Source organism: Scyliorhinus canicula, chromosome 18, assembly GCF_902713615.1.
Source record: "Scyliorhinus canicula chromosome 18, sScyCan1.1, whole genome shotgun sequence".
In the NCBI taxonomy this organism is placed as follows: Eukaryota; Metazoa; Chordata; class Chondrichthyes; order Carcharhiniformes; family Scyliorhinidae; genus Scyliorhinus; species Scyliorhinus canicula.
This window is the reverse complement of record NC_052163.1, coordinates 59755288-59773408: the sequence shown is the minus strand read 5'-3', so window position 1 is coordinate 59773408 and position 18121 is coordinate 59755288. Positions and strand designations below refer to the sequence as shown.

Sequence of the window (18121 nt, the reverse complement as noted above, 5' to 3'; positions counted from 1 at the left end):
ACACTACGGGCAATTTAGCATGGCCAATCCACCTAACCCGCACATCTTTGGACTGTGGGAGGAAACCGGAGCACCCGGAGGAAACCCACGCAGACAGGGGGAGGACGTGCAGACTCCACACAGACAGTGACCCAGCCGGGAATCGAACCTGGGACCCTGGAGCTGTGAAGCATTTATGCTAACCACCATGCTACCCTGCTGCCCAAATAGGTCTTCTGATCACTCAAAACAATTTCTCAGAGGCAGGGATTCAGATTGGAGCGATGGTCAAGTATTGTTACAAGCCTTCAGATTATGTTTGAGCCAATATTTCAATATCACACAAAAGATTATTAAATGGACACTTAAGTTACCTATTCGGGGATTTAAATCAGTGTGAAATAACAGCCATGGCATTGCTAATACATGGACTCCACAACCACCCACTTAAAACTGAGTACAATAAAACAAAAAATTGTATAAACTAACATCAGTCACCTGACTAAAATCGAATCAACCAGGGTCTGAGAGAATGATAGATACATCACTTGTCAGTTCCATAATCAAAACGTGGCTTACCTTTTTCACACTAAACCAAGTCTCACAGGCAGTTGTAAATTTACATCATGAATAGCAATGAGCTATATAGAAATCTTCTCCTCCCTCGATTGATATACACCGAAAACAATACTCATCTCATCACCTCCAATTCAAAATAATTTTCATTGTTCCATAATCTACAGGGTATTAAGAAGCAATTTCAACCAACCACTACCATACTTACCAATTTGTTTCTCTGCACCCTTTGTCTTTCACCTGGGTTTCTCAACTGAAAGAGGAATTCTATCAAAAACATTAAATAACTCTTACATTCCCACACTTGATCCATTTCCTTCTTATTTTATCTGGTTGTATTTCTCAAATCTACTTCACACAACTGGATAATTATACTTGGCTCTTCCTGTCTAAATTTGTTATTCACTGAATTTTTCCATTGACTCTTTATAAACACAGGATCATTAAGCAACATCAGTATAGTGGTGGCTAATTCCAGTAACATAGTGGGTTGTAATATTTCTATTACGGTGTGAAATCAAAATGACAACTTCATCCCTATTGATCCACTGTTCTATCAGTCAGTTCATTTTATTGTCAAACACATGCACAGCAACATAGCAAGAGAAGGGACAGTTTGCCCATCATTACCCTGCTGGCCCTTTTTTTAAAAAAAGCGATCCGACGAGTTCCTTTCTCTTATCCGGTAAATCTATTTTTTCAGGCACAGGGCTAAATAGCTGGCTTTAAAAACAGACCCAGGCAGGCTAGCAGCGTGGGTTCAATTTCGGTACCAGCCTCCCCGAACAGGCGGCAAAATGTGGCGACAAGGGGCTTTTCACAGTAACTTCATTTGAAGCCTACTTGTGACAATAAGCGATTTTCATTTTATTTTTAATTTCAAGTATATGCACAATGAGCTTTCAAAAGCTATTACTGAATAAGTTTCCACCACCCTTTCAGACCGTGCATTCCAGATCATAGCAACACCCTGCATAAATAACTTTGCATTTTCCTTCTCGTACTTTTGCGAATTATCTTAAATCCGTGTCCTCTCGTTATCTCCTGACACGAGAAAGTTTCTCTTTGTCTAGGCCATCAGAACCATTCATAATTTTTAACACCTGTATTATATCTCCCCATAACCTTCTCTGCTCCAAGGAGAACAATGCAGTTTCAAAACTCCATCCAAATAACTGAAGTCCTTCATCCTTGGTATGATTCCAGTAAATCTCCTCTAATTCTCCTCTGCACCCTCTCATGGCATCATAAGATGCAATAGTGCTGCTGAGACCTAACCAGTGATTTATAAAAAGATTCAGTACAAGTTCACCGCTTTTATACTCTAAGCTTCTATTCATGAATCTGTCGGTTTTTTTTTTTAAATACCTCATTCACTTGTTCTGGCACCTTCAAAAGTTTGTGTATGTGAACCAAATCTCTCTACCATCCTTTCAAACCCAACTGATGACAACTTTGGACAATGAAAGATGTCTTCAAGTTACAGGTTCCACAAGAGAATTATCAAATGTTAATATGAAAGTACGAGTAGTTTGCAAAAAATAATTTATAACTGGCAAGTAATAAAGAGGCAATAATGTTCATGTATCAACTGAGTTCATCTCAATTCCTCAATGCAAATGAATTAAAACGACAAATAAATACATTACTATCTGTTAATCATCTTTCATTGCCAGTATGTGGTAGTTAGCCTGATGCAAATAAGCAGCACCATCTCTTTCTAATGCCTGGAATTAGTTAAGAATTTGGTAGAAAACCTGAAGTACAAAAAACAAGAAATTGCAATTTTAAGAACTTCAATCAGTAAAATATTTGAATATAAATGGAAACAATTGCCGTTTCAAAAGTAGCTTTGAAACAGGTTAGAATCCTACTTACTTACAATCTGATCGATTGTAATATTCTGCTACGTCTTTAAAAGCAAATAGGTTGATCATACTAAATCAATCATGAGGGACGCATTACTTACCGATTCATCCAAGGCATAACGTAGACAGCCATGTTCATATAACACAAAGAATCTGCGTTGCCATTTCTAGAGATTGGGGGCAGAGGAGCAAAGAAGAATTACAATTTGAAGACCTGCAACAATTTGGTTCAACATTTTATACTGGAAACTATTTTATATATTTAAATATATATATTTACACAATAAAGCTTATTAATTCAGATCGAGTCATGTTAAATAGCAGATCTCATCTTTGCTACTCATGATGGTGCTTTCCCACAAAGGAAACCATTCTGAGCTGCATTGGCATTTGTTTTAATGCCAGTTGCCTTACAGCAAATAAACTAATGCCCTCAGCTGCAGTACAAGACCCATGACAAGATAACAAATAAGATCTCACTCATGGAAACAAAGTCATCCAAGATATAGAAGTGAGCTTTTTTTGGAATTGGTTTTACTACCTGAATTAGTCATTTGAAATACACTCACAATTATTGCCTTTTAAAGGATTTTTTTGAAAAAATGTTTGGGGGAAAATAACAAATGGGAAATACCACTTCTACTTCTGCAGCAACATTTACACATTAACACAAGTAGCTCCTCGAATTTTATTCTTAATAATTCCTCATTTAAAGTCAAATTCAATTTAAGAAATTAAATCTTCTCCCAAAACTTGCTGGCATAAATGTAATCATTTCTGGTCGAATACAATACTAACTTCTGTGTGAGAAAATCTCCTAAATCATACCGGCAGTTAAAATCTACATATTTTTCATATACAGTGAATGAATTCCACAGTGCTATAAAAAGGACAAGAATATTTTTGCTTCCACTCCATTTCCTGCAAATTATGGGCCATTATAGCACAACAATGGTTAATTTGACTCAGATTGCACCAATACCTTTCTCAAATGTAATCTAATCGCACTCTCTTCCCCAATCCAGATACCTTCTCTAAACCTTCTCTACTTTTCGACCATACCAAATATTTCATTTCCACTTTTCCCCCCATACCAACTATTTCATTTCCATTTAGAAGAACTCGTTCATTCCACTATTCATTCTTCCTCATTCAAAGTTCTTGTCCCTTCCTAATTTTACTGAATCTTGCGACAAATATCAAGTCTAGAAGACTGTAATAAAAGCTAAATGCTGTTGAAGGATCATATGGACTCAAAACAGTAACTGTTTCACTCTCTCCACAGATGCTACCAGACCTGGATTATCCAGCATTTTCTGTTTATATTCTAGAAGACTTAAGTTTTGAAATGAAAAACGAAATGAAAATCACTTCTTGTCACACGTAGGCATCAAATAAAATTACTGTGAAAAGCCCCTAGTTGTCACATTCCAGCGCCTGTTCGGGGAGGCTGGCACGGGAATTGAACCTTGCTGCTGGCCTGCCTTGGTCTGCTTTCAAAGCCAGCTATTTAGCCCTGTGCTCAACCAGCCCCTTAGAGGCCATGTCCTTAATTTAGGCTAAGATGGAGGAATGAAGGTCATGCGATCACTTTGCATTCTGCTTTCAAGTGTGGGTTGTCAAAGGGGGACCCAGGTCACCTTAATAGAAGGTCATTGTTTACAATTGAGAATATTGTGCACCTTCTTTTAACACTGATGGGAAGGTCTACCACAAGTGAATACAAATACCACATGGGAGAACACTTGGGAATCGCTTCTTCAAGCAAAGGGGTGGTAATCGCTTCTTCAGGCAAAGGGGTGGTAATCGCTTCTTCAAGCAAAGGGGTGGTAAAAGTAGACAGTTTAAACAAAACAATCAAATAATTTAAAACAATCAATAAATTTGTTCTCGCCAAGTCTATAAAGGGATAAGGAGCCAGAGTGGGTGGATAGAGAACATAGATCAGTTGTGATCTCATTGAATAACTGAACAGACTAGAGGACAATATGATGATCTCTTGTTCATAGGAACCGAGACAGACACGTTTTGACTCAGTGTCTTGGAATCAAAAGGTTCTGATTTCAACCCCCATTCGACAGACTTGAGTACATAATCAGACACCACGAGTGCGATACTGTCAAAGGTGGTGGATTTCAGACGAGACATTTTTAAGGGCAAAAGATGTGCAAGTGCCCAGGGAAGATAATATTCTGGTGAGTCTGGTGCATGGATCAGAGGATGGGAAATGCCATGAGAAACAGAGCAGTTGGAGCAGGGCAGTTCTTGTGGTGCGCCACAGGTCAAGAAGGTGGAGGGTAAGGGGGCAGCACTGCCCACCCAGTGGTCGCTGAAGCACCTGATGGAGTTTATAAATCAAGTTATAAATCAGCAGCAGAGGAAGGAGGCCCCGGAGGATCTGGCTAATTTGGTGGAGCAACTCAGGGCGGCGACTCAGAACATGGGGCAGAGGCTGGAGGCTCAGGAGCCTGGCGATACAGAAGGTGCAGGAGGTGGTGGGGGAGCATGAGCAGCGAATGGTCTCGCTGACAGTGGAGTTGGCGATAGTGGTGGACAGCCAGAAGAGTCTGAGAGAGAAGTTGGAGGATCTGGAGAATCACTCCAGGCAACAGAATTTAAAGATAGTTGGGTATTGAGGGAGCGGACGCCGCCAAGTATGTGGCAAGGATGTTGGAGAAGTCATGGGGGAAGAGGGCCTTTGATCAACCCCTCGAGGTGGATCAGACGTATAGCGCGCTGAGGAGGCCACAGGTGGGGAGCTGCCGAGGGTGACAGTGGTGCTGTTGCACTGCTCCTTGGACAAGGAAAACATTTTGCAGTGGGCGAGGCAGACCAGGTGGTGCACCTGGGAAGGAAGTGAGGTGCAGATCTATCAGGATCTGGGCGCGGAAGAGGAGAGCCGGTTCAACTGGGTAACTGCTGCCCTCTTCAAGAAGGGAGTGACGTTTGGGTTTTGCATCCGGCCCACTTGTGGGTGACTTAATAAGAAAAAGTGTTTTATTTTGACTTGCCGGAGGAGGCGATGGACATTGAGAGACCATGGACTGGGAGGAGTGGGAGGACACTGAACTTTAGAGAAAGGCTTTGGGCCTGTGGTGAAATGTTTGGGACGAGTATTTTTTTTAAAAAATGTCTTTATTTGTTGGTGGCCGGTGGGATTAGATTGGATGGGGAGGTTACAGGCTTTGGGCAGGGGCCAGCATGCTGGCTAGTTAACGGGTTGCCAGGAGGAAGGTGGGGTGGGTGGTTTGCTGAAATGGATGTGGCTGGTATGGTGCAGTTGGGAAGGGAGGGATGGCAGTTGAATAGATGGCAGTTTTTTTAAGTATTATGTTAGTTTGTCTAAACTAGCCCAGAGAATACATTTGCATTAGAATTCACATACTGGTCCAGTTATATTTGCCCACTTTGACAAAACATATATAACCACATTCATAGACCTACCATTTATTTTACACCATCTGGAGTATGTATTGAAGTCAAGCAGAGGGGCAAGAAAAGTATTGTTTGGAAATACTGAAATATGGACAAGAATTTTGTGCAGCTAACATAGCGAGTCAAGCAATTATAGAATCCCAAACTTAGCCTGACAGATAATAACAAAACATTTGGCAAGAGGGAAAGTCAAGTGACAAAAACCTTTTTCCAAAGATTGCTCAACTGTGCACTGGCCAATGCAATTACCAAAGCAGTCATTAGGAGAACTACATTCTTTCTAGCAATGAAATCAAAATTACTGAAGTACAAAATATAAACTGAACATCATAGAACTGTTAAACTGGGGAGGGGAATCTGGATAAATATTTGCATGTCTTCAAAATAAACAATATTTTGTGTACAGAATTCCAACAAAGACATTCTGCCTGCAAAAAATGTTATTAATTTATTCAACTTTACAGTAAGGGTTTTGAAGCACCTAATTAGAGATCAGTACATAAACCCAAAGATTGAGAAATCTGTCTGAGAATGAGATCTCAGATCTCAAGACCGAATACAAAAGAACGATTTAAAGACAATCAAACTCTCCAATTACCATGTCTCTATAAACAAACATTATTCGAGATTCACTAGCAAAATAGTCAAATGCTTCACTTAACCATTAAGTATATTCATTAAACTAAGTGTCCACAAAGTATAGAAGATTTTTGGGGGAAAAGTTTTTGTTTCTTAAATCAAGACTGTTTCCATAACATAATCCAAGATGTTCAAATGTTCTGCAGACAATTGAAGTGAGCAGGCCCAAATATGTCAGTATCTCAAAAGGTTGCAATGCTTGGCCATGGAGTTCACAAAATTCCTAGGTTTGACTCCTAGGTAATAAAATCAAACCATGCTTTTATCAGCTGGATCAATGGGATCAATGGCAGCAAAGTAGCAGAAACAGCACGCGGTAGACAAAGCTATACGATCCCATAATCAATGGATATCCAGATCCAAGCTCTGCAGTCCTGCCATATCTAGTCATGAATGGTGGTGAACAATTAAACAACAGGAAGCGGCAGCGGCTCCACATAAATCTCCATTCCAATAATGAGGGAAGCCCAGCTTAACAGTACAAAATACACGCCATTTATAGCCATCTTCAGCCAGAAGTGCTTCCAACTGAGGTCCCCAGTATCACAGATGCCAATATTCATCCAACTCAATTAATTCCATGTAACTTAAAGAAATGATAGAATTTATAGTGCAGAATGAAATGAAATGAATGAAAATCGCTTATTGTCAAGAGTAGGCTTCAATGAAGTTACTGTGAAAAGCCCCTAGTCGCCACTTTCCGGCGCCTGTTCGGGGAATTGAACCGTGCTGCTGGCCTGCTTTAAAAGTCAGCGATTTAGCCCAGTGTGCTAACCCAGCCCCCATCAAGTCTGCAACGGCCCTTGGAAAGAGTACCCTACTTAAGCCCACACCTCCACCCTATCCCCATAACCCAGTAACCTCACCTAACCATTTTGGACAGCAAGGGCAATTTTGTATGGCCAATCGCCTAACCTGCACATCTTTGGACTTGTGGGAGGAAACCGGAGCACCCAGAGGAAACCCACTCAGACACGGGGAGAATGTGCAGACTCCGCACAGACAGTGACCCAAGTCGGGAATCGAACCGGGGACCCTGGAGTTGTGAAGCAAAAGTGCTAATCACTGTGCTACCGTGCGCCCAGGCTGAAGGCATTGGATACTGTAAAGGCTATGGACTACGGGCCTTGACAACATTCCAGTACTGAAGACATGTGCTCCAGAACTAGCCAAACTGTTCCAGTACAGCTACAACACTGGCATCTACCCAGAAATATAGAAAGTTGTCCAGATGTGTCCTTTACATAAAAAGCAAGACAAATCCAACACAGCCAATTATAATAGTCTTTATTGTCACAAGTAGGCTTACATTAACACTGCAATAAAGTTACTGTGAAAAGCCCCTAGTCGCCAGTTCGGGTACATGGAGGGAGAATTCAGAATGTCCAATTCACCTAACATCACGGGCTGGATTCACCGCACCGCGAATTCACATCCAGCCAGGTCGGAGAATCCATTTTCACGCATGGAATTGGGACTGGCACCTGTTCTTCAATTCTCCGGCTCCCGAAAAGCGGCGTACCCAGGAAGTACGCCATGCCGCGTATCCCCCACCTGCAGTCATTGCTTGATGCCCGTGCCCCTATTCTCTGCCCCGACCGGTTGAGATCACGATGGCGTATTTCTAACTGTCCCAGCCGCTCGGGAAACTCACATAGCGGCGGCTGCGGACTCAGTCCGCAGCTGCCATGGTCGGGAGCAGGCTGATCAGAGGGCACGGGGACCTCATACGGGACTGTGCCTTTATTGTGCGGATGGTACAGGTCGGGAGTGCGGCCGATCGGGGTCGCCACCGTGCGCGGCCTCTGACCCAGACGTGCGGGGGGGGCCGTAAATGCAGCAGGAGCTGGGAGCTTCACAACGGCTCACTGCTAGCCCCTGCAGGTCTGCGAATCTGTGACCTTTTGACGCCAGTTTTTCTGATGGAAAAGGCCAGTTTTCACGATGGTGTGGGGACATAGTCCCTGAAATGGAGAATCCAGACCCAAGTCTTTTGTGACTTGTGGGAGGAAACCGGAGCACCCAGAGGAAACCCACACAGACAATCCCAGGGAGAACGTACAGACTCCAACACAGACAGTGACCCAAGCCGGTAATTGAACCTAGGACCCTGGCGTTGTGAAGCAACAGTGCGACCCACTGTGCTATCCTGCTGCCCAGTCCTGCCCATACTGATCTGTCTGCACTCTTATCGTCAGCAAAATTATGGAAGGCACTTACACAGCAATACCCTGTTCAGGCACTCAAGTTTGGGTTCTGCCAGAGCCGGTCAACTTTTGACATCATTACAGCCTTGGTTCAAACTTGGGCAAAAGAGACAAACTCCAGAAATTAAATGAAACTGGCTTCCCTTGACATCAATGCCTCATCTGGCTGAGTGTGGCATTAAGAAGCGCTAAAACAACTGACGTCAATGGGAATCAGGGAGAAACCTTCCAGTGGCTTGAGTCATACCTAGCACAAAAGAAGAAAGTTATGGTTGTTGGAAGTGAAATCATCCCAACCCCAGGATGTTGCAGTAGAGTTTGTCAGGATAGTGTCCTTAGCACCACCATCTTCAGTTGCTTTATCAATGACCTTCCCTCCATCAGGGGGTCAGAACTGGTGATGTTCACAGATGACTACAGAATCTTCAGCAACTCTTCACAACTCCTCAGATACTGAAGCAGATTGTGTCCATATGCAGCAAGACCCAAGAATTATTCAGGCTTGGGCTGACAAATGGCAAGTGCATACACACTACACAAGTGCCAGGCTATGACCAACAGCAGCAAGAGAGATTCCAACTATCTCCCCTTAAGACTTCAATTGTATTACCATTTTTGAACTCCCACCATCAACGTATTAGGGCTTGCTCTGACCAGAAACTGAATCAGCTATCAAGATACTTTACACCATCCAGGACAAAGCAACCCACTTGATTAGCACACTGTCCACCACCTTCAATAGTCACTCCCTCCACCAATGACACATCGTGGCAGCTTCAAGATACACTGCAGCAACTCACCAAGGCTTCTTTGACTGCACCTTACAAACCCTCAATCTCTACCACCTGGAAGAACAAGGGCAGCAGATGCAAGGGAACACTACCAGCTCAAAGTCCCCTTTCATGCCGCACACCACTCTGACTTGGAACTATATCACTGTTCCTTTCCTGTTGCTGGCACAAAATCCTGGAACTCCCTCCCAAGCAACATTTGTGGATATTCCTACAATGCATGAACTGGAGGGTTCAAGAAGATGGCTCACCACCAATTTCTGAAGGGCTATAAATGCATCTCATGAATGAATAAGTTTTAAAAGTTGACAGGAAAGAAGACCTAACGTATTCTTCCTGTTTTCTGGACAGCATCAGACATCACCGGCAGTTTAATATATTTGTATGCTCGCTTGAGCCAGCTGACATTCCTTGTCTAGGTGTAAACAGAATGGTAACTTGGATGAGTTTCTGCAACACGGTCAGCTCCTTTAAACATATACCACATAATTAATTACCTTCGGGTGGAGCAGGGAAGAATGGAAAACAAAAATTCTAAAACATGCAGCTGCATCAAACAATCAGAGCACATTCTATCCCCAATCAATCATTTGTATCATACCATAATCATGTATGGCTGAACAGCGCGGGACATTTGAGAACATTTTGTATATTTTATGAAAAGTATATCAGATGTTCAAAAGTCTTTGCAGCATAGTGTAGATTTTCCAAGCAATTTATTTCCAGCGTTTCACAGAAACATGGTGGCAATGCCATGAGAGAAGTACAATCCCTCAGAGTTGAATTCAATAATTTTTCCATAACCAAAGGTTAAGGTAACTGGCCTGTAATTACTCAGATTATCCCTTCCTCTTTTTAAAAAACAGTAAAAGGGGAATCCTCTAGTCCTCTGACATCACTCCGGTCACCATAGAACACTAAATTAAATTGACTTGATCAATTTCTTATCTTGTCTCTTTTAACAATCTGCCATACATTTCATCTGCCTCTGGCGATTTATCTTTCAAAGACAACAATCGCATCAATACTTCCTTTCTTACAATGGTTACCCCGCCCAATACTTCACACTCTTCTGCCTTAACTACATCATCATCAGCTCCCTCTTTTGTGAGAGCAGACACAAAGTATTCATTAAAAACCTTACCACATCCTCCACCTTCACACAGTTATTTTTCTAGCCAATAATAGGCAATTCCCTTTTCCCAGTTTTCCTTTTTCTTTTTAGTTGCCCATCAGAAGGTAGTGGTGAGTTGCCTTCTTGAACCACTGCAGTCTCTGAGGTGTAGGTACACCCACTGAGCTATTAGGGAAGGAGTTCCAGGATTTTGCCACAGTGACAGCGAAGAAAGGGTGATATATTTCCGTGTCAGGGTGGTGAGTGACTTGGGATGGGAACCTCCAGGTGGTGAGTTTCCCAGGTATCTACTGCTTTTGTCTTTCTACATGGAAGTGGTTGCGGGTTTGGAAGGGGCTGTCTAAATAAACATGGCGAGTTACTGCAGTGCATCATGTCGATGGTACACACTACACACGGCTGCCACTGTTTGTCGGTGGTGGCGGGTTTGAATGTTTGTGGAAGGGGAAGCTATCAAGTGGACTGCTTTGTCTTGGATGGTGTCGAGTTTTGTTGGAGCTGTACTCATCCACGCAAGTGGAAAGTATTCCTGACTTGTGCCTGTAGATGGTGGACGGGAGGGGGGGGGCACGGTGTCAGGAGGTGAGTTACTCGCCGTAAGATTCTGAGCCTTTGACCAGCCATGGTATTAAAACAGCTACTCCAGTTCAGTTTCTGATCGATGGTGATCCCCAGGATGTTGATTGTGGAAGATTCAGCGATGGTAGTGCCATTGAATGTCAAGGGGCGATGGTTAGATTCTCTCTTTTAGGAGATGGTCATTGCCTGGCACTTCTTATGGCACGAATGTAACGTGCCACTTGTCAGCCCTAGCCTGGATATGTCGAGGTCTTGCTGCATTTAGACATGGACTGCTTCATTATCTGAAGAGTCACATATGGTCACTATGCGATTTCTGTACTTCACCTTCTTTTCCTCATCCTATCTTCTTCGCACTTAGTCATCCAAAGGGCTGGATTTGGCATTCCTCCCCTTTTGCTTCATGGGAACATGTTTACTCTTAATCCTCCCTTGGGGCAGCACAGTGACACAGTACTGCTGCCTCACAATGCCAAGGAGCAGGGTTCACTTCCAGCCTTGGGTGACTGTGTGGAGTTTGCACGTTCTCCCAGTGTCTACATGGGTTTCCTCCCACAGGCCAAAGATGGGCAGTTTAGGTGGGTTGACCATGATATATTGACCCCTTAATGTCCAGGGATATGTAGATTAGGTAGGGTTACAGGGATAGGGCAGGAGGTATGGTGCTAGGTAGGGTGCTCTTTCAGAGTGTCGATGCAGACACGGTGCCAAATGGCCCACTTCCGCATTGTAAAAAAAAAAAAATCCCTCGAATACGTTCTAATGCACTGACATGGAAATGCCAGCTGTTCCATGTCCACTTTCGCTAAACTATATTTCAGCCCAAGTAAAATTGGTCTTGTCCCATTTAGAACATTTACTCCTATTTAATCTTTGTCCTTTCCTATCACAATGCTAAATCAACTAAATAATGATCATCACCACTAGAATGTTCTAGCTCTTTCCACCTGCCCAACTATATTCTCCAAACTAAAATCCAGATTTTTCTTTCTCTAGTTGGGACATACCACATACAGGCTAATAACTTTTCACAGAATGCAATTTAGGAATTCTGTGCCCTTTAAACCTTTCACACTGACTGGATCCCAGTTAAACATGGGAGTAATTAAAAGTTCACACACTTACTGCCAATGTTTTCGCATGTGTTAGAAATTATCCTACAAGTTTGATCCATCTCCCTTGATTGGTCATCTATGGTACATTCCAAGGAGTGTACTTCGCCTTTTGAGTTATTTAGTTCAAGCCAAGCAGTCTCATTTGGCAATCCCTCTTAACCTATTATCCCTTGCCACTCCACCTCCTTTTTATCTCCTCGTCTATCTCATCTCAACGGATAACCCTGTAACTCAAGATATTAATCTGCCTTTACTGCCCCTCTCTAAGCCATGCTTCAGAAATAGCTTCTTCTGATACACTTCGGAAGAAATAATTTGACAGGGATGTATTCAATGAACAGCATGACACAAGGAGGTTCTGTCAAAGGTTAATAGGGTGGTGAAAAGGCAAATGGGACACTTGCCTTCATCAATCGAGGCAAAGCAGGGAGGTCATGTTGGTTTTGTACTGAGCTTTAGTGAAGCCACAGCTGAAATACTGGGTGCAGTTCTGGTCGCCTCATTAGAGAGTAAAGTTGCCATTGTCCCAGTTGACCACAGATTGTTTTCCCCTTTGAGAGAGAGAGCTGACTGATGATGACTGAACCAGAGGATCACCACACCTCAGGCAAGGGACAAGGTTAGGAAGGCAGGAATTCAAGAATAACCACTGCCAGTGCGGGGACTGAACCAGTGCTGTTGGCCTTGCTCTGCATCGTAAAAACAGTCGTGCAGCCAACTGAGCTAAACCGGCCCCTGGACTCCATATTATAGGAAGGACTTGATTGCACTGGAGAGGGTATAGAGAAGATTCACCAGGATGTTGCCTGGGATGGATAATTTAAGATATGAAGAGAGGTTTATTAGACTTGGGTTGTTTTCTTGGAGCAGAAGACTGAGGGGGCGACCTGATTTAGGTGTACAAGATAATTTGCAGCATGGACAAGGTGGATAGGGATCAACGGTTCCTCTTAGTTGAAGGGTCAGTCACAAAGGAACATGTGTTGAAGGTCAGGAACAGGAGGTTTATGGGGATTTGGGGGCGGGAAACAGATGGGAGGAAAAGGGTTTTTTTAAGCCAGGAAGGTGGTGACTGTCTGGAATGCATTGTCTGGGAGGCAGGTTGCTTCACATTCTTTTTTTAAAATACCTGATGAGCACTTGGCACATCATAACATTCAAGGCAGTAAGCTAAATGCTGGCAAATGTGATTCGGCAGGTAGGTCAGGTGTTTTTCATGTGTTGGTACAGAACTGATGGGCCAAAGGGCCTCTTCTGCACTGTGAGATTCTGCTCCTTCAAGGAGTAACATGTGCTTGGATTTCCATAAAGCATTTGATAAGGTACCACATCTAAGGTTATTGCAGAAAATAAAAGCTCACGATTTATATTAAATGAGGGCAGTGTTAGAACTATAGCTAAATTTTCAAGTGACACTAAGGTAGGTAGTAGAGTATATTGTGAAAAGCACATGAACAAGTTACAGATGGATACAGATAGGTTAAGTGAATAGGCCAAAGATCTGGCACTCTTTTCCTACGCATCGGCCATGGCAACCTCCGCGATGGCCGACGCTTAGGTGATCTCCCCTGCGCATGCGCGGGGATGACATCAGCCACGTGCGCGTACTCGGGCCGGCTGGTAGAGTCCCTTCGCCCCAGCTGGCATGGCGCCAAAGGCCTTCCACGCGAGCCGGCAGGGCGCAAACCACTCCGGCGCCGGCCTAGCCCCTGAAGGTGCGGAATATTCCGCGCCTTTGGGGCAGGCCGACCCCGGAGTGGTTCGCGCCACTCTGTCCCGCCGGGACCCCGCGCCCAACTGGGTACAGGAGAATCCCACCCTTATAGTCTTGGTTATGTGTTTGCGCAGGACGGTATTGCCGCTTTCTGACCAGAAAGACCAGGAACAGGAGAGAGCAAGGACAGGGAAAATCAGAGGGCACAGACAAAGGGCTAGACCACCCCTAGGAGGGGAGCCACCATACTATCAGTAAGGGGGAGGGCTAGCACGGGAAAACAGGCAGTAAGGGCACGCTTCTCGGCAGAGGGAGTACCTAGCTGGGGGTGGGTGAACAAAGAACAAAGAAAAGTACAGCACAGGAACAGGCCCTTTGGCCCCCCAAGCCCGTGCTGCCCGACTAAACTACAATCTTCTACACTTCCTGGGTCCATATCCCTCCATTCCTATCCTATTCATGTATTTGTCAAGATGCACCTTAAATCTCACTACCATCCCTGCTTCCACCACCTCCTCCGGCAGCGAGTTCCAGGCACCCACTACCCTCTGTGTAAAAAAACTTGCCTCGTAAATCTTCTCTAAACCTTGCCCCTCGCACCTTAAACCTATTACCCCTAGTAATTGACCACTCTACCCTGGGGAAAAGCCTCTGACTATCCACTCTGTCTATGCCCCTCATAATTTTGTTGACCTCTATCAGGTTGGCCCTCAACCTCTGTCGTTCCAGTGAGAACAAACAGAGTTGATTCAACGCTCCGCATAGCTAACACCCTCCATACCAGGGAACATCCTGGTGAATCTCTTCTGCACCCTCTCCAAAGCCTCCACATCCTTCTGGTAGTGTGGCGACCAGAATTGAACACTATACTCTACGTGTGGCCTAACTAATGTTCTATACAGCTGCAACATGACTTGCCAATTCTTATACTCAATGCCCCGGCCAATGAAGGCAAGCATGCCATACGCCTTCTTGACTACCTTCTCCGATGTGTTGCCCCTTTCAGTGACCTGTGGACATGTACACCTAGATCTCTCCGACTTTCAATACTCTTTAGGGTTCTACCATTCACTGTATATTCCATACCTGCATTAGACCTTACAAAATGCATTACTTCACGTTTGTCCGGATTAAACTTCATCTGCCATCTCTCCGCCCAAGTCTCCAAACAATCTAAATCCTGCTGCATCCTCTGACAGTCCTCATCGCTATCCGCAATTCCACCAATTTTTGTGTCGCCTGCAAACTTACTAATCAGACCAGTTAAATTTTCCTCCAAATAATTTATATATACTACGAACAGCAACGGTCCCAGCACTGATCCCTGCGGAACACCACTAGTCACAGTCCTCCAATTAGAAAAGCACCCTTCCATTGCTACTCTCTGCCTTCTATGACCTAGCCAGTTCTGTATCCACCTTGCCAGCTCACCCCTGATCCCGTGTGACTTCACCTTTTGTACCAGTCTACCATGAGGGACCTTGTCAAAGGCCTTACTGAAGTCCAGATAGACAACATCCACTGCCCTACCTGCATCAATCATCTTTGTGACCTCTTCAAAAAAACTCTATCAAGTTAGTGAGACACAACATCCCCTTCGCAAAACCATGCTGCCTCTCACTAATAAGTCTATTTCCTTCCAAATTGGAGTAGATCCTGTCTCAAAGAATTCTCTCCAGTAATTTCCCTACCACTGACATAAGGCTCACCTACCTGTAGTTCCCTGGATTATCCTTGCTACCCTTCTTAAACAAAGGAATAACATTGGCTATTCTCCAGTCCTCCGGGACATCACCTGAAGACAGTGAGGATCCAAAGATTTCCGTGGGCCTCAGCAATTTCCTCTCTAACCTCCTTCAGTATTCTGAGGTAGATCCCATCAGGCCCTGGGGACTTATCTACCTTAATATTTTTCAAGACGCCCAACACCTCGTCTTTTGGATCTCAATGTGACCCAGGCTATCTACACACCCTTCTCCAGACTAGACATCCACCAATTCCTTCTCTTTGGTGAATACTGATGCAAAGTATTCATTTAGAACCTCGCCCATTTCCTCTGGCTCCACACAGATTCCCTTGCCTATCTTCAGTGGGCCTACCCTTTCCCTGGCTACCCTCTTGCTTTTTATGTATGAGTTAAAAGCCTTGGGATTTTTCTTAACCCTATTTGCCAATGACTTTTCGTGACCCCTTCTAGCCCTCCTGATTCCTTGCTCAAGTTCCTTCCTACTTTCCTTATATTCCACACAGGCTTCGTCTGTTCCCAGCCTTCTAGCCCTGACAAATGCCTCCTTTTTCTTTTTGATGAGGCCTACAATATCGCTCGTTATCCAAGGTTCCTGAAATTTGCCGTATTTGTCCTTCTTCCTCACAGGAATATGCCGGTCCTGAATTCCTTTCAACTGACATTTGAAAACCTCCCACATGTCAGATGTTGATTTACTCTCAAACATCCACCCTCAATCTGGGTTCTTCAGTTTCCGCCTAATATGGTTATAATTAGCCTTCCCCCAATTTAGCACATTCACCCTCAGACCACTCTTATCCTTATGCACCAGCATTTTAAAACTTACTGAATTGTGGTCACTGTTCCCAAAATGCTCCCCTATTGAAACTTCTACCACCTGGCTGGGCTCATTCCCCAATACCAAGTCCAGTACAGCCCCTCACCTAGTTGGACTGTCTACATATTTGTTTTAAAAGCCCTCCTGGATGCTCCTTACAAACTCTGCCCCGTCTAAGCCCCTAGCACTAAGTGAGTCCCAGTCAATATTGGGGAAGTTGAAGTGTCCCATCACAACAACCCTGTTGTTTTTACTCGTTTCTAAAATCTGTCTACCTATCTGCTCCTCTATCTCCCGCTGGCTGTTGGGAGGCCTGTAGTAAACCCCAACATTGTGACTGCACCCTTTTTATTCCTGATCTCTACCCATATAGCCTCACTGCCCCCTGAGATGTCCTCCCGCAGTACAGCTGTAATATTCTCCCTAACCAGTAGCGCAACTCCGCCACCCCTTTTACATCCCCCTCTATCCCGCCTGAAACATCTAAATCCTGGTATGTTTAGCTGCCAATCCTGTCCTTCTCTCAACCAGGTCTCTGTAATGGCAACAACACCCTAGTTCCAAGTACTAATCCAAGCTCTAAGTTCATCTGCCTTACCCATAATACTTCTTGCATTAAAACATATGCACTTCAGGCCACCAGACCCACTGTTTTCAGCAACATCTCCCTGTCTGCTCTGCCTCAGAGCCATACTGGCCCTATTCCCTAGTTCTCCCGCAATGCTTTCACGTTCTGACCTATTGCTCCGGTGCCCACCCCCCTGCCATACTAGTTTAAACCTCCAGTGTGATACTAGCGAACCTCAGGGCCAGGATATTTATGCCTCTCCAGTTTAGATGCAACCCATCCTTCTTGTACAGGTCACAACTGTCCCAGAAGAGCTCCCAGTGGCCCAGAAAACGGAAACCCTCCCTCCTACACCAGCTGTTTAGCCACGTGTTTAGCTGCTCTATCTTCCTATCTCTAGCCTCACTGGCACGTGGCACAGGGAGTAATCCCGAGATTCCAACCCTAGAGGTCCTGTCTTTTAATTTTCTGCCTAGCTCCCTGAATGCCTGATGCAGGACCTCATTTTCCTTCCTGCCTATGTCATTAGTACCAATATGTATAACAACCTCTGCATGTTTGCCCTCCCCTTCAGGATGCCCGCTACCCGTTCAGAGACATCCTGGACCCTGGCGCCATGGAGGCAGCATACTATCCTAGAGTCCCTTTCACGTCCACAGAAGCACCTATCTGTGCCCCTGACTATAGAGTCCCTTGACTCTAAGACACACCAAGAGAGAGAGAAAGAGAGAGAGAGACCAAGAGAGAGAGAGACCAAGAGAGAGAGAGAGAGAGACCAAGAGAGAGAGAGAGACCAAGAGAGAGAGAGAGAGAGAGAGAGACCAAGAGAGAGACCAAGAGAGAGAGACCAAGAGAGAGAGACCAAGAGAGAGAGAAAGAGAGAGAGAGAAAGAGAGAGAGAGAAAGAGAGAGAGAGAAAGAGAGAGAGAGAAAGAGAGAGAGAGAGAGAGA

The 18121-nt window shown here is 44.4% G+C and overlaps 1 protein-coding gene across 2 annotated transcripts in view; it reads right to left on the bottom strand.

Annotated features, from left to right (window-relative positions):
- Positions 1 to 18121, bottom strand: part of LOC119952869 (myosin phosphatase Rho interacting protein) — a 626433-nt gene that overhangs the window by 516041 nt on the left and 92271 nt on the right. For both annotated transcript variants that reach the window (XM_038776448.1, XM_038776447.1), the window contains exon 3: positions 2525 to 2590. In XM_038776448.1, coding sequence (XP_038632376.1) covers positions 2525 to 2590 — 66 coding nt within the window. The remainder of the gene's footprint in view (positions 1 to 2524; positions 2591 to 18121) is intronic.